This window comes from Rhinopithecus roxellana, chromosome 6, assembly GCF_007565055.1.
Source record: "Rhinopithecus roxellana isolate Shanxi Qingling chromosome 6, ASM756505v1, whole genome shotgun sequence".
Taxonomy (NCBI): domain Eukaryota; kingdom Metazoa; phylum Chordata; class Mammalia; order Primates; family Cercopithecidae; genus Rhinopithecus; species Rhinopithecus roxellana.
The window spans coordinates 46,335,762-46,353,851 of NC_044554.1; the positions used below are offsets into that span (position 1 = coordinate 46,335,762).

General features: G+C 40.2%; 1 protein-coding gene across 1 annotated transcript; it reads left to right on the top strand.

The window, feature by feature from the left end:
* Nucleotides 1–227: 227 nt before the first annotated feature.
* On the top strand, nucleotides 228–14,604 carry LOC104672097 (cytochrome P450 3A7-like). The gene is given in 9 exon segments (XM_010375800.2): nucleotides 228–335; nucleotides 600–688; nucleotides 1,970–2,118; nucleotides 3,215–3,342; nucleotides 4,354–4,420; nucleotides 7,348–7,508; nucleotides 10,656–10,882; nucleotides 11,944–12,106; nucleotides 14,392–14,604. Coding segments are annotated over 9 exon segments (1,173 nt in total). The 5' UTR covers nucleotides 228–242; the 3' UTR covers nucleotides 14,488–14,604.
* Nucleotides 14,605–18,090: the final 3,486 nt, after the last annotated feature.

The following is an 18,090-nucleotide window of genomic DNA, read 5'->3' on the forward strand; positions in this document are numbered from 1 at the left end:
GGCTGGGTCTCCTGAACACTGCCCCCACACACAAATACATCCCAGGACACTGGGCATCTGGGATAAATCTCTATTGAGCATCTAGCATAGGGCCTGTCTGTCACCTAGTAGACAGTCACTAAATATTTGTTAAATATGTGATGCCTGTTTAACACATTTTCTATAACCATGGAGATCTCCACAACTGACATAGGACAAAATGTTTCTGCTTTGAACTCTAGCCTGTAGGTCCAGTGGGATTTATGAAAAGTGCCCTCTCTAGAGCTGAGGATGAAGAATGGAAGAGAATACGATCATTGCTCTCTCCAACCTTCACCAGTGGAAAACTCAAGGAGGTATGAAAATAGCATGAGTTTTAATTAGAAACTTAAAGAATGAATCAGGTGGGGACAGGTAAAAAGTAAGACAACAGTCCCTTTCCAAGGGGTAGTTTGCTGAATTTGAGCTTCCTAAAAATGGTCTTTTATCTTTATGTACAGAAAAGACATCACAAAATTCATTATAAAATGTCACTTACTGCTCCGTGCTGGGGAAAGCCATGCTCTTCTGGACCTGAGTCTGCACATTTTACTATGGGTGGTGTTGTGTTTTGTGCTTAGATGGTCCCTATCATTGCCCAGTATGGAGATGTGCTGGTGAGAAATCTGAGGCGGGAAGCAGAGACAGGCAAGCCTGTCACCTTGAAAGAGTAAGTAGCACAGCCATGGGGTTCTGAGCTGTCATGAGCCCTGCCAGCTGCCTGCCATGAAGCTGATATTCCCACTGTTGGGTTATTCCAGTGACTAGATAAAAGGATGGCTGTAGTATTGCAACTTCAATGGGTCTCCCAAGATGGGGCCACTCCCAAGAGGAGGTGGGGTAGCTGGAGGAAAAAGGTCTTCTCCCATATGCACATGGACCAGGATTTACTTATCCATTAAATTGTCAACCCAAATGTCCTGGAAGACTAAATGCATACTTTGGGGGGGGGGGGGGAGTGTGATTGTACCAAAGTTTTAAGCATGGCGTGTATGGAATGGTGGAAGGGGAAGGCACTTGATATCTATTGGTTGGCAGTGAGTACGATGGGAAAGTTATAATGGAGAACTTTGAATAATTTTGACCCTTTCATGATTTTTCTGAGGATATCAGTAGAATACTAAATATTAAACTTTCCCACCACTGCTTTTTCCTCTAGTCTTAAAGAGAAGGGGTGGGGGTTTAATGCTAAAGGTAGGGTAAGCCTATTATTTGCTGTCTACACTGGTATGTGCTTCAATTATGCAGGAACAACAGGTGTAATCTGTGTCTGCCCTGGGCAGACCAGGGATATGTGGTCACTCAGCTATAGGAATTTCCAAATCAACTTTTAGTGAATTTTTTTTAAACCAGGACATTGTTGGTCATTACATTTTACTAAAATGATTCTGCCGTCAGGGCAATCTCAGCTCACAAGAGCTGGGGATAGTGAAACTTTCCAAAGCTTGAGCAGGGAGTGTAGAGAATAAGGATGATATTTCTAGGAGCTCAGAACAGGGTGTTGCTATTTTGTGAAGTGCTGAAGAGGAATCAGCTCTGGGCATAGAGTCTGTAGTCAGGCAATGTCACCTGTCTTGAGCCCCTAAGAAGAATGAATTTTTCTCCTCCTGTTCTGCTGAAGCACAGTGTTTACCCACCTTATATCATCCACACTCAACACATGCTACTCTAGTTCTCTGATAGTGGGTCCCTGTCTTCCTATGATGGGCTCCTTGATCTCAAAGGTACTCAGTTGAGTGTCTCCATCACCCCCAGCATAGGGCCAGCTGCGTCACTGGCACCCGATAACCACCTTCTGAGGGAGTGTGATGAGAGATGATCCAGTAGATAGTTCTGAAAGTCTGTGGCTCTTTGTCTGTCTTGACCGGACATGAGGGTTTCCTGTTGCATACATAGTGGAAGGATGGTAAAGAGGTGCTGATTTTAATTTTCCACGTCTCTCTCCGCTCAGCGTCTTTGGGGCCTACAGCATGGATGTGATCACTAGCACATCATTTGGAGTGAATGTCGACTCTCTCAACAATCCACAAGACCCCTTTGTGGAAAACACCAAGAAGCTTTTAAGATTTAATTCATTAGATCCATTCATTCTCTCAATGAGTACGTGGACTACTATTTCCTTTTCTCTCTCTCGCTCTTAAAAATAACTGCTTTATTGATATGTAAATCAGCATATAATTCATCCACTTAAAATGTACAGCTTAATGGTTTGTAGTACATTTGAAGATATGTATGACCATCACCATTGTAAATTTTAAAATATTTTTGTCAATCTAGAGACCTCATACATTTTTAGCTATCAACCCCCTGCCACAAACCCTGTTGTCATATGCAACCACAAATCAACTTTCTGTCTCTATAACTTTGCCTATTCAGGACACTTCATAGAATTGACATTAATTTGTCAGGGTTTTTTTTTGTTCTCTAGTTCACGAATTTGCGCTTTAGTCTGTATTATTTTCTTTCTTCTGCTGGCTTCAGGTTTAGTTTGCCCTTCTTCATTTACTGTGTTGTGGCATGAATGTAGATTATTGATTTGTGATTTTTTGTTCTTGTAAATTTAGACATCACAACTATAAATTTCCCTCTGAGCACTTTTTTGCCAAATACCATCAGATTCTGTCTGGCCTATCACATCTTAATTTTTGTTCAGCTCTAAACACTTTCTATTTGCCCTTTTAATTTCTACTTTGACTCATTGGTTACTTAAAAGTTTATTATTTTACTTCCAAATATATGTGAGTTTCCCAGTTTTCCTTACCTTATTGATTTTAGCTTTATTCCGTGATAGGTGACCGAGATACACTGTGTTATTTCTATCTTGATTACCTGCTATTTCTTGAACATGATTAATTTAAGCAGCAGATTATGATTTGGGTTATCCTAAGAGACTCTCATCCAATAGATAAAGGCAAAGAGATTAGGGCACTGAATTTTGTTTTTTTCATTATTTGAATGATGCAGAAGGGGCTGCTGATCTCACTGATGTAGTGGTGGTCCCTATGCATAGACCTGCCCTTGCTCAGCCACTGGCCTGGGAGAGGGGCAAAAGTCAGAGAAGGAATGGCTTCCAGTTGAGAACCTTGATGTATTTTACTTTTCTGATTGGCAGAGAAAATAAGAATTGCTCCAGGTAAGTTTTGCACGTTCACAATGGTTTCATTTTCTGTTGTGTGTTTTTTTTTTTTCCCTACAGAAATCTTTCCATTCCTTACCCCAATTTTTGAAGCATTAAATATCACTGTGTTTTCAAGAAAAGTTACAAGTTTTCTAAGAAAATCTGTAAAGCGGATAAAAGAAGATCGCCTCAAAGAGACACAAAAGGTAAAACATGGTGGTAGTTACAGAAGGATGTTTAGTTTTTCATAATTTTTTGTTAATATACATATGATTGGTGCACTTCCCTGTCTGTCTTTAGAGAAATATTTTAACATAAAGAGTACTCATGCTTAGAGCAAGATAATTCATTTGGTTGCAGAAAGTGGAGTTTGGGGAAGGAGATATGAGAACGAGTCAGAGATAGCACTTAAAATTTAATATCAGGCACCACAATTAGTATGCCATGGCATAAATATTATTCACATAAAACTTTATCACATCACTTCCCTTCAATAAATTGTCAAAGGATAAACATTACTGTTTAGATATATTTTTTTCTGGTATTATGCTTTCTCTAGATCATAGATTGGTAAAGAATCATTTCAAGTACAAGCCCGTTATTTCAAACCTTCTCCAATGAAAGGCCCTATCAGGCCACCTGCTGAAGTGTAGTGTGTGTTACATTTGAGCTCTCTCACAGCCTCAAGTGAACAGGGATCTTCTCTGGGAATTGAGGCTGCAAGGCTGGCTAACTCAGCTTTGCCTTCATGAGCCCTAGAGGCCAGCCAAAGGATGTCTGCAGGTCAGGGAGGCAGGAATGGGTAACCCAGGTGTCGCTGAAGATTGTATAGATTTTGGGAATGTTGGAGTATTTGAAGATGCTCCCACCAAAGCTGCTGATAAGTTCTGGAAATGTCAGGAGAATAATCTTTGTAGATATTGGTGAAGAAGACAGAAAAATAAAACGTCCAGGACTTCTTCATGGGTATGCAGTTAGGACCACAGAAAAGACCAAAATGCAATTGAACATTTTATCCAGATTTGTTTCAGGAAAACATCCTGCTTTCCAAGGATTTAGATGGATATTTTTTTCACTGGTGACTCAGGCAACACCCATCAGATTTCCGGTCTTCAAGGGGCCATATTCTCAGAAGGGAGGTTGACGACTGCACTTCCAATTAACTTCTGACTTCATGAGTCACTTTCTGTCAATAAAATTTCTCTTTTTGCTTCTAGCGCTGAGTGGATTTCCTTCAGCTGATGATTGACTCTCAGAATTCGAAAGACACTGAGTCCCACAAAGGTATCCAAAGAGTGCTTCTGGGGGCTACTGGTGGGGCACTCAGAGGGAGGCCCTTGTTCTGAAAATGTGCAGGAAGTATTCCAGGAAGACGAGAATTTCTGCCACATAGCAGTATGACACAGTTTTGGATGTTATAAATGGTAGCTGGAGGCACTTTGTAGAGGCATACAGGCATAGATAGCCATGTTCTAAACTTAAAGGGCAACCCTAAGGAAACCTGGCATGCCAGAAAGAGTCAGTGGTCTGTGGATCACCTACATGAGATCAAGTAGCAGTTCTCAGCATCCTCCAGATCCTCAGAATTAAAATTTCTGCCTGGAAATTTATTAGGTTTCTGCAAAAGTAATTGCAAATTTTTGTGATTACTTTTAATGGCAAAAACCGCAATTACTTTTGCAGCAACCTAATGCATCTAACATACAATCAGGAGGCATGCTTTCCTAATAAGGGTGATTTTAACTGGCATTTTTTGGTGAAAGTGTGTTCACCAGGTTAATCTACTACAAAGTTATTTTTTCCTTTGGAATGGATAAGTAACTTGTGTGGAAAACCTCTGAGACCGTGTAAATATCCTCTTTGTCTTCAATCTTTCACCTACTAGTTTTAAAACCCATGTTGGATTTTCACTGAAGTCATTATTACTATGACAGTGGCAAAATGATGACCATGTTCAATTTCAAGCCACCAAGATTTGGCAATCATGTCACAAAATTCCTGAATATTTCATCATTGGTTCTAGAGAGCAGGAGTAGGCTGACTTCAGCATACCACTTTAAATATGTTCATGTCTACATCTACTTCTGTCTGTCTGTCTATCTATATCTATCTATCTATTATCTATCCATCTATCATCTACTTATCTGCTTATTGATTATCTATCACCTATCTATCTATTCATCTATCTATCCCAATACAACTTGCTGTGATAAAGGAAATAGCCTATTGTGTTAGTGTTTCATCTAGAAATCACTAGACACATATAGCTATTGAGTACTACACATGTGGCTAGTGTCACTGACGAAAAATTTTAAATTGTATTTAAGTTTAATTGAATAAAATTTGATTTTAAATAGCCACATGTTGATAGTGGCTACCATATTGGACAGCAGAGCTCTAAACTTTGAGATTATAGTTCAATTTCACATCAGTATCATCAGTTTCATGGTAACTGAATACAATTATTAGATAGTTGAATTTACCCACAACTGCATCACAGAAATCTTGACTGGTAAATCACAGCTCTGTCAACATTTCTCACACTCTTTCCATATTGGTTTTAGTTGTGAATTACATTGTTGGAACAGGCACCATATTAATTTCTGTGTTCCAGGTTTCTAAATGTCCTAATCCAGTCCTGATCAAACAGACCAGTGATGGACCATCCTGAGCTTCTCTCAGGAGAAAAACCAAGATGGGGGCAAACTTCTAATCATAGGAGCTTATGCTATTTTAATGCCATTCATCAGACTACAGTCAATCACCACTCTTCTAGCTTTTTGTCCATCTCCAGTTGCTGTACATCCTGAGATAGTCAATTCTGAGACCTATAGCCTAGATTTATCAGCTGATGCATCTCAAAGATACAATCCATACTTCTCAAGCTGGGCTATGCACACAAATCACCGCATCTTGTGAAATTCAGATTGTGAATCAGTACTTCAATAGTTGGGTTTGAGATTTTGCATTTCTGTTTTTGTTGTTGTTGTTGTGTTGTTTTGTTTTGTTTTGAGACAGTTTTCGCTCTTGTTGCCCAGGCTGGAGTGCAATGGCACAATCTTGGCTCACCACAATCTCAGCCTCCCTGATTCAAGCAATTCTTCTGCCTCAGCCTCCTGAGTAGCTGGGATTACAGGCATGTGCCACCATGCCTTGGTAATTTTGTATTTTTAGTAGAGATGGAGTTTCTCTGTGTTGGTTAGGCTGGTCTTGAACTCCTGACCTCAGGTAATCCACCTGCCTTGGCCTCCCAAAGTGCTGGGATTAAAGGCGTGAGCCACCGCACCCAGCCTTTGCATTTCTTTTTTTTTTTTTTTTTTTTTTTTTTGAGACGGAGTCTCGCTCTCTCACCCAGGCTGGAGTGCTGTGGCTGGATCTCAGCTCACTGCAAGCTCCGCCTCCTGGGTTCACACCATTCTCCTGCCTCAGCCTCCCGGGTAGCTGGGACTACAGGCGCCGCCACCTCGCCCGGCTAGTTTTTTGTAGCTTTTTTTTAGTAGAGACGGGGTTTCACAGTGTTAGCCAGGATGGTCTCGATCTCCTGACCTCGTGATCCGCCCGTCTTGGCCTCCCAAAGTGCTGGGATTACAGGCTTGAGCCACTGCACCCGGCCACCTGTGCATTTCTAATAAGCTTCCAGATGCTTCTGACCCATGGACCACACTTTGAGTAGCAAAAGGTGGTCTGTATTCCAATATTGGTCTCTTAAGTTCCCTCAAACATATCTACAGGAAATGTCCTTTAATTTTCCATACATTTAACCATTAATGTTGCAAATTCTCTCAAAGTTTGTCAAGGTATATTTTGGCTAAAATAAATTACATTTTTCTTGGGAGAGAAGACTACCCCATATTAATTTACAACAAAGTACTTTTAGGATCATTCGAGGAGCACACCCATAACACTGAGTATGTTACGAAGAAATGCTCTCTCTGGAAATTACCCAGCTGTGCAGGTGTCAGGGATGGCACAAGAAGGAGTGGATGGCCCACATTCTCGAAGACCTTGGGGAAAACTTGATAAAAATGATTTGCCTTGTTGTGGCTCTGTAAGACACACATCAGAATGAAACCACCCCCAGTGAGACTCTGAATTGCTTTTCTATTTTTTTCCCTAGGGATTTAAGTACTTTCACTTAGATTTCTCTTCATCTAAACTGTGATAGCCTATATTGATCTGATTTACCTAAAATGTCTTTCTTCTCCATTCAGCTCTGTCTGATCTGGAGCTTGTGGCCCAATCAATTATTTTCATTTTTGCTGGCTATGAAACCACGAGCAGTGTTCTCTCTTTCGTTATGTATGAACTGGCCACTCACCCTGATGTCCAGCAGAAACTGCAGGAGGAAATTGATGCAGTTCTACCCAATAAGGTGAGTGGATGATACATGGAGAAGGAGGGAGGAGGTGAAGCCTTAGCAAAAATGCCTCCTCACCACTTCCCAGGAGAATTTTTATGAAAAGCAAAATCATGATTCCTTCACTGACACTGTGTAGGAAGGCTCTAAAAAGAAAAAGAAAGAAACATAGGGAATGGTTGCTATTGGCAGAAGTGTAAGATCTTTGTTAAACAGTCCTCTCCCTGGTTCATCTGCTTTCTGCTATCACAATAATTCTAAATAAAAAACATCCAAAACCTCAGTGGCATCTAACCATAAGCATTTATTGCTCACAAGTCTTGACAGTGAGCTCTGGTAATATTGGTAGGACTTGCTCTATGCTGGCTGTGGTCTGACGGAGCCTGGCCCTGGGTGCGCTGTGCAGGCTGACTCAGCTCTGCCCCACACCTGTCTCATGTTTCAGTCAGGTAACCACTGGTGAAGAAGCCAAGTAGGAACCAGGGTATCTGACACCTGAGCTAAACTCTTAAACTCTATAAGAGTGCCTTCCAAATATAACACCAAGTACTAGGTGCATATCAACTGTACTGTTTTCAGACCTCTGCCAAAACTGGGATTCTTTGTGGTATGAAGAGAAACGGCTTTGGGCTGGCCTGGGTGTGGCAGTGAGGTGAACACAAAGGGATGTTCTTCAGAAATTACAGTTCAGCCCTGGAGCAACAACTAGGAGACTGTTTCAGCAAGTGAGGATAGGGCTGTGTGAGGTTCTATCCTCTTTATAATTTCCACTAGCACTGAAATCATGTGGTCTGGTAACATCCAACCAGAACCTTCTTTTGTCATATTTGGGATAGAAGGGACTAGTTGTCCTCAAATTATTGATAGAGATTTTATATAATATAGTGTTTCTCTCCACATTTTATGTATGTAACAAAAGTCTCATGTGTGTATATGTGTATGTATACATTTGTATTGTATATATGTGTATATATATACGTGTGTGTATATATATATACACACATATATACAATACAAATCCTGCTTAGTAGCTGTTTTTGTTTGTATATATAACAAAAAGAATTACAAAGCAGGACTTTGACCAATAGTCCTTGTGTGGCACAGAGAATTTGCTTTTAATGTCTCTTTTCACTTTCTTGGTTACAGATGTGTGAGCTCTTTTTTGAAAGGTGACAATCACTTTGTCATATTTTATCTGATGCTAATGCTCATAGCCTATTAGTCACATTTGTTTCCATGAGAAATAAAAACCACTAGACGGTTATGCTAAGGATTTCTGTCCCTGGAGTGAGAACCATCCCGAATGTCTCCCACTTTCATAACTCCTCCACACATCTCAGTGGGCCGTTGAGCATATCAATGGGACATGACAGTTATTAAAACAATTTATGAATGTTATGATCCTTTACCAGTATGAGTTATTCTCTGGAGCTTCTAACATGTCAGTAGTACTGCATGGACTCAGTTAAAAGTTAATTCAACTGCCCAAGGTTATTTATAGATTCAATGCCATCCCCACCAAGCTACCAATGAGTTTCTTCATAGAATTGGAAAAAACTGCTTTAAAGTTCATATGGAACCAAAAAAGAGCCTGCATTGCCAAGACAATCCTAAGTCAAAAGGACAAAGCTGGAGGCGTCACGCTACCTGACTTCAAACTATACTACAAGGCTACAGTAACCAAAACAGCATGGTACTGGTACCAAAACAGAGATATAGACCAATGGAACAGAACAGAGTCCTCAGAAATAATACCGCACATCTACAGCCATCTGATCTTTGACAAACCTGAGAGAAACAAGAAATGGGGAAAGGATTCCCTATTTAATAAATGGTGCTGGGAAAACTGGCTAGCCATAAGTAGAAAGCTGAAACTGGATCCTTTCCTTACCCCTTATACGAAGATTAATTCAAGATGGATTAGAGACTTAAATGTTAGACCTAATACCATAAAAACCCTAGAAGAAAATCTAGGTAGTACCATTCAGGACATAGGCATGGGCAAGGACTTCATGTCTAAAACACCAAAAGCAACGGCAGCAAAAACCAAAATTGACAAATGGGATCTAATTAAACTAAATAGCTTCTGCACAGCAAAAGAAACTACCATCAGAGTGAACAGGCAACCTACAGAATGGGAGAAAATTTTTGCAACCTACTCATCTGACAAAGGGCTAATATCCAGAATCTACAAAGAACTCAAACAAATATACAAGAAAAAAACAAACAACCCCATCAAAAAGTGGGCAAAGGATATGAACAGACATTTCTCAAAAGAAGACATTCATACAGCCAACAGACACATGAAAAAATGCTCATCATCACTCACCATCAGAGAAATGCAAATCAAAACCACAATGAGATACCATCTCACACCAGTCAGAATAGCAATCATTAAGAAGTCAGGAAACAACAGTTGTTGGAGAGGATGTGGAGAAATAGGAACACTTTTACACTGTTGGTGGGATTGTAAACTAGTTCAACCGTTATGGAAAACAGTATGGCAATTCCTCAAGGATCTAGAACTAGATGTACCTTATGACCCAGCCATCCCACTACTGGGTATATACCCAAAGGATTATAAATTATTCTACTACAAAGACACATGCACACGTATGTTTATTGCGGCACTATTCACAATAGCAAAGACTTGGAATCAACCCAAATGTCCATCTGTGACAGACTGGATTAAGAAAATGTGGCACATATACACCATGGAATACTATGCAGCCATAAAAAAGGATGAGTTTGCGTCCTTCGTAGGGACATGGATGCAGCTGGAAACCATCATTCTTAGCAAACTATCACAAGAAGAGAAAACCAAACACCGCATGTTCTCACTCATAGGTGGGAACTGAACAATGAGATCACTTGGACTCGGGAAGGGGAACATCACACACTGGGGCCTATCATGGGGAGGGGGGAGGAGGGAGGGATTGCCTTGGGGAGTTATACATGATATAAATGATGAATTGATGGGTGCTGACGAGTTGATGGGTGCAGCACACCAACATGGCATAAGTATACATATGTAACAAACCTGCACGTTATGCACATGTACCCTAGAACTTAAAGTATAATAAAATAAAAATAAAATAAAAAATAAAATAAAAAAGTTAATTCAAAACCTCAGTTTATCCAAATCTGTTTCTTTCTTTCAAGGCACCACCCACCTATGATACTGTGCTACAGATGGAGTATCTCGACATGGTGGTGAATGAAAAGCTCAGATTATTCCCAGTTGCTATGAGACTTGAGAGGGTCTGCAAAAAAGATGTTGAAATCAATGGGATATTCATACCTAAAGGGGTGGTGGTGATGATTCCAAGCTATGTTCTTCATCATGACCCAAAGCACTGGACAGAGCCTGAGAAGTTCCTCCCTGAAAGGTACAAGGCCACTGGGAAAGCAGTCCTCCCTGAAACAGCCTGGTTCAAGCATATTCTGCCTCTCTTAATCTACAGGACAGTCGTGGTCTTGTACAATCATTTGCTTGTCTTTTTATTTTTGAAAGTTTTTTTTTTTTCATGAAATTGATCATTGTCACACTTTACAAACCATAGACTAGATAAAAGAAAACTACAGCCACCCACAGTCCCAAAAACTTAAAATGAAGGTCATCAGTTATGTCCTTATGGGTCATAAGTGTTCAAAATATAAGGACTCTTTTAAAAACACATGATCACAATGCTATTATTATGTTCCAGAAATGAATATTTTTTCTTAATATAATCAAATATTTAGGAATCAAGTTTGAATAAAAAACATGGGTCTAATCTTCAAAGAATTTATAGCTTAGTGGAACAGATAGACAAAGAAAGCAGTGATGATACTGCTTTGCACTGGTACAGTAGCATCATACACCCATGTACATTATCTGACTTCAACTATTCTATGGAGGTGTGGGGGAGAAAGAGGGAGAGATGGAGAGAACAAAAAGGAGCAGAAGGGGGAGAGGAGGGATAAGACAAGGTAGGGAGGAGAAGGAGGAGAATTAGAAAAATAAGAGAGGAGATGAGAAGGAAAGTGCAAAATAACAACTTTGAAATAGTGCAAGACAATTTCTTCTTCTCCTTCCTCATGACCAATATAAATGTGACTTGAGGCAGGAATCTACTTTTCCATCAGTCTCATCACTTATGTGCCTTTATAGTGTGAACACATAACCACCCTGAATATAATCTGAGTGTTTAGAAATAAATATTCTTTGCAACACTATTTATCTCCTCTCAACAAGACTGAAACCTCCTATAGTGTAACGAGAGTAGAAAGGATCTGTAGCTTACAATTCTCATAGTAAAATAAGCATAGCAGGATTTCAATGACCAGTCCACAAAAGTATCCTGTGTACTACAAGTAGAGGAGTGGGCCCTAAGTAAGAAACCCTAACATGTAACTCTTAGGGGTATTAGGTCATTAACTTTTTAAAAATCTACCAATATGGAACCAGGTTCAGTAAGAAGAACAAGGACAACATAGATCCTTACATATACACGCCCTTTGGAAATGGACCCAGAAACTGCATTGGCATGAGGTTTGCTCTCATGAACATGAAACTTGCTCTAATCAGAGTTCTTCAGAACTTCTCCTTCAAACCTTGTAAAGAAACACAGGTCAGTCAATTTTCTGCATAAATAATGTTTTATTAAGAATTATTTTAACTGAAGGGTCTATATATTTAAAAAAGAACACACCTATTTAATCTTCTACTAATTTGTTCTATGGGCCAAGGAATCTATTTGGGCCCATCTGTGATCTTTAAGGGTGCTTCAGTTCTAGAAGTTAAAAAGCTGTAGCATTAAAAACATCATGTAACATCAATGTAGATTAGCATGGCATGACTATCTGCAGTCTCCTTGAATTTGAGCAAAGTTTAAATTCAATTTCAAGTCAATTGGAAAGATGGGGAAGTATTTTGCACAATCATGAAGTGCAATTACTATCTTGTTTTGACTTTTGAATGGTGCTATTCCTTCCCAGAACTTGAGGAAGCTTTCTCATGACAGTGGCTCCCAACCACTAGCTGTACATTGGAATCACCAGTGAGCTTTAAAAATTCATGATGCCGCAAAAAAAAAAAAAAAAAAAAAAAAAAAAGAGAAAAAAAAAAAATTCATGATGCCTGGGACATCTCAGAAATTCTAAACTAATTTGCCTAGAGTGTGGTTTTAAAAGCTCCCCAATTGCTTCTCATGTGAAGCCAAGGTGGAAAATGACTAAGGTATTTCTACTGGATATGAAGGACTACCACGATCCAAGGCCATCCTTACTGACCTTACCTTCCAGTTGCCTAGCTCTATCCAACTGGGCTCCTTTTCAACCCAATTATAACTCTATTAATCTTCTTCCCTTTCTTCTCCTCATTCTGTTCTTATCTTTCAAGACCTAGTTCAATTCTCAAGCTCTCCAAGGTGTCTTCTCGACCTAGGCCAGGGCTCATTTACTCCTCTGCTCTGTTATTGGTTACTGGAGACTATTATCATATAATTTCATAATTTGCATTAAATCGTTGAGTTTTGTTCTCTATATTTTCTCTGTGTCTAAGAATGTCTTCCCCCTATCCATTAACAATATCCTATCATTTTGTTCCTTTTAAAATATCCCAGTGGTGCCTTGCAAGCGACCTAATCTAATTCAAGCATTTGGTCATTTGGTAAATGTTTAAGGAGTGATGTGCAGTTGATTGGCTTGCATACAAATATTAAGTATTTTAATATGAACATTTAACAAATGACATTCATGTATTTGCATGTGTGTTTGTGCTTGCAAATGTGCATATGCATGTCTGTCTGCAGGGAAAATATATTCATGCCTTTTGAAAAGTTTTAAATAATAAGATATTATATTTATAAAAAGATTTGGGATATTTTCTCTGAAGAAATTAAAGAACAGACGTCATTTATTCATATTAAGCAAGACCCTATAAATCTTATTTCTAGGTCGTCTCATGTATTTATTAAGCAATTCCACCCCTTAAGCAGGCTTTCTACATAGAAGAGGAAAAAGATAGAGATGGTTTCCATATTATTTCCATATTCCACATTATTTGTGGCTTTAGGCCAGCTATGTAGCTATCCTGCATGTGTGCTCAGACAGGGGACGCAGCGCTGAGAGAAAGTAGTCCTCTGGCACACCTGGGGTGCGAAAGATACTCACTTGTAAGTTCCAAGCTAGCACTTCTTGATCTCCATGGCAATTTTCTTGCCCATCACTCCATGGAGATCAGAATATCACTCTGTTGTGTTCCCTCAACACTGAAGCAGTGTCTGTCTCAATAAGAATGGGGCTAAAAGTTGAGTCAAAACACTGTAGGAATTGAGAGGTTCCCCACTTGCACTACCCTTGGAAACCAAGAGAAAATGTTAAAAAATAAAACGATGATGCTTCCTGAAGGTGTCTTCCCATCTTTACAATAGATGGGTTCCATTGGGAGGAATTACTGGACTCTGGAAGTTGAAGGCTGTCCATATAATTAAAATGTACAATAACTACTCAGGATTACCTTGAAAGTTTCAACATACACAAAATTAACTTTATATGACTCTTCAAAAATAGTTTACCATTATACCTAATAATCTGGTTTAAATTTTTAAAACTCATCTATTTTCTTAAAATTTAAACCAAAAAAGAACACAGGTTCCCATGAAATTGTCTCAGGTCAAGTCTCACACAGAATAGGTGCTCATAAATATTCTGTTAAATGATTGATGATGAATGCTCTCACTATCCAATCTTCACACATAGAGTAAGTACAAAGAATCCAAGATTTATAATACTGAAAGTAGTTTTTATATGTTTACAAAGAATTATTGTCATTAATGCATTTTTTACTTTGATGCTACACTTTCTACTTTTGCTTTATTTAATGCTTCTCAATATGCTTGTTTAACTGTTGCAGATCCCCCTGAAATTGCACTTTGGAGGAATTCTTAAAACAGAAAAACCCATTGTTCTAACGGCTGAGTCAAGGGATGAGACCGTAAGTGGAGCCTGATTTCCCTAAGGACTTCTGCTTTGCTCTTCAAGAAAGCTGTGCCCCAGAACCCCAGAGACCTCAAATTACTTTGTGAATAGAACCCTGAAATGAAGATGGGCTTTATCCAATGTACTGCATAAATAACCAGGGATTCTCTACATGTATTGAGCTCTCACGGTCTATATAGAGTGTTATACTTGGTAATATAAAGGAGATGACCAAATCAGTGCTGGGGAAGTAGATTTGGCTTCTCTGCTTCTTATAGGACTATCTCCACCACCCCCAGTTAGCACCACTAACTCCTCCTGAGCTCTGATAACAGAAAACATTTCTCAAAAATTTCATCCACAATCATTAATGAAAATAAAAATTATTTTGATGGTTCTAACAGTGACATTTATATCACATGTTATATCTGGAGTATTCTATACTAAGTTTTTATTAAGCAAATCGATAAAAACCTCTTTACAAAAGTATTATCACATAATCTCTCGCACATTAAGGAGAAATCTATAGAACTGAATGACTGAGAACCAACAAGAAAATATTTTGATCATTGTAATCACTGTTGATGTGGGGCCCTTGTCAGAATTCCAGTTTGATTATTAACATAGGTGAGAGTTAATCCACTATGACTTTGCCCATTGTTTAGAAGGAATATTCATAGTTTAATTATGACATTTTTGACCAGGCACAGTGGCTAACACCTGTAATCCCTGCACTTTGGGAGGCCAAGGTGGGTGGATCACCTGAGGCCAGGAGTTCGACACCAGCCTGATCAACATGGTGAAACCCCATTTCTACTAAAAATACAAAAATTAGCTAGGCGTGGTGGCATGTGCCTGTAATCTCAGCTACCTAGGAAGCTGAGGAAGGGGAATTGCTTGAACCTGCAGTGAGCCGAGATCACAGCACCACACTCGAGCCAGGGCGACAGAATGAGACTACATCTCAAAAAAAAAAATTATGCTTTTTGTAGCACATATGTTTTGTAACATACAACTGAAGCCATTATTATATCATTAGTTTCAATTTAACGTTTTCAGCCCATCTCCCCTGATATTTCTGGGAGACCGGAAACTTTTTCTTACACCTCCTGCATTCCGTCCTCAACTCCCAACTGTCTTAACGCAAAGAACACTTAATAAAAAACAGTTGATTGCTCAATTGATTGGGCAAAATGGCTAAAAGTACTCATTCCTTTTCTTTTCCTATTTCTTCCTTTATTTTCCCTTTTGAATAATTTAGTCCTAAAGCCATTAGGTGGGTGGCAGCCAGATGGTGGCCACACATTAGGGTAGGGAAGAGAGTCATGGTGGTTCCAAGTCAGAGACCAAGTAGGATGAGGACCAAGTGGGTGTTCATGTGGAAACAGCCTGCCTGGGTGTGGGAGTCCAAGCAAGCAGAGAAAGGGTCCACACAGAGGGGTGGCCTGCAAGAGCAGCCAGAGCCTAAATAGGGCATGGAGAACACACACGAGGTGAGGAGAGCATCCATGAGTGGGAAGGGATGGGCAAGGTTTGGCTACATAAAGGGAATTGATCAAATATGTAAATATATTAAGGATGATGGAAGCCAGGCTTCTCACCTTTGCAGAAGGGAGTCATGGATTCAGAAAGGGAGAAAACTAGCATGAATCTTATGAAATTAGATTGGAGTGGAAGTATTCGTTTATATTCATACTCTTCTAGATAGATAGAGGTTTAGATAGGTAACAAATAACAGATCAATGACAGATATAGTCATAAATGTATACATGTGTTTGTGTGCATGTACAAAAAAACCCCCATATATTTCCTAGTTCTCTCCACTGATAGGGCTAGGTAACAATGACATTTCAATACCAATGAGCACACTTAGTGCCAAGATCTTGGTTTATGAATACCGTTTTCCACCAAAGGGAACCAGAGCTCTTTAGAGAAATGCCTGATTCCAGGGCCAGGGTTAAGAATGTTCAAGATGGGAGCAAGATGGCCGAATAGGAACAGCTCCAGTCTCCAGCTCCCAGCACGAGTAACACAGAAGACAGGTGATTTCTGCATTTTCAACTGAGGTCCTGGGTTCATCTCACTAGGGAGTGCCAGACAATCGGTGCTGGTCAGCTGCTGCAGCCCAACCAATGAGAGCTGAAGCAGGGCGAGGCATCGCCTCACCTGGGAAGCACAAGGGGGAAGGGAATCCCTTTTCCTAGCCAGGGGAACTGAGACACACAACACCTGGAAAATCCGGTAACTCCCACCCCAATACTGCGCTGTACCAAGGGTCTTAGCAAACGGGCACACTAGGAGATTATATACCACACCTGGCCGGGAGGGTCCCATGCCCACCCACGGAGCCTCCCTCATTGCTAGCACAGTAGTCTGCAATCTAACTGAAAGGCAGCAGCGAGGCTGGGGGAGGGGCGCCCGCCATTGCTGAGGCTTAAGTAGGTAAACAAAGCTGCTGGGAAGCTCGAACTCAGTGGAGCTCACAGCAGCTCAAGGAGCCCTGCCTGTCTCTGTAGACTCCACCTCTGGGGACATGGGACAGCTAATCAACAACAACAACAAAGCAGCAGAAACCTCTGCAGACACAAACGACTCTGTCTGACAGCTTTGAAGAGAGCAGTGGATCTCCCAACATAGAGGTTGAGATCTGAGAACGGACAGACTGCCTGCTCAAGTGGGTCCCTGACCCCTGAGTAGCCTAACTGGGAGACATCCCCCACTAGGGGCAGACTGACACCCCACACCTCACACGGTGGAGTACACCCCTGAGAGGATGCTTCCAAAGCAAGAATCAGACAGGTACACTCGCTGTTCAGCAATATGCTATCTTCTGCAGCCTCTGCTGCGGATACCCAGGCAAACAGGGTCTGGAGTGGACCTCAAGCTATCTCCAACAGACCTACAGCTGAGGGTCCTGACTGTTAGAAGGAAAACTAACAAACAGGAAGGACACCCACACCAAAACCTCATCAGTACATCACCATCATCAAAGACTAGAGGCAGATAAAACCATAAAGATGGGGAAAAAGCAGGGCAGAAAAGTTGGAAATTCGAAAAATAAGAGTGCATCTCCCCCTGCAAAGGAACACAGCTCATCACCAGCAACAGATCAAAGCTGGACGGAGAATGACTTTGACGAGATGAGAGAAGAAGGCTTCAGTCCATCAAACTTCCAAGAGCTAAAGGAGGAATTATGTACCCAGTGCAAAGAAACTAAAAATCTTGAAAAAAGAGTGGAAGAATTGATAACTAGAATAATTAATGCAGAGAAGGCCATAAACGAAATGACAGAGATGAAAACCATGACACAAGAAATACGTGACAAATGCACAAGCTTCAGTAACCGACTCGATCAACTGGAAGAAAGAGTATCAGCGATTGAGGATCAAATGAATGAAATGAAGTGAGAAGAGAAATCTAAAGAAAAAAGAAGAAAAAGAAAAGAACAAAGCCTGCAAGAAGTATGGGATTATGTAGAAAGACCAAATCTACATCTGATTGGAGTGCCTGAAAGTGAGGGAGAAAATGGAACCGAGTTGGAAAACACTCTTCAGGATATCATCCAGGAGAACTTCCCCAACCTAGTAGGGCAGGCCAACCTCCAAATTCAGGAAATACAGAGAACTCCACAAGA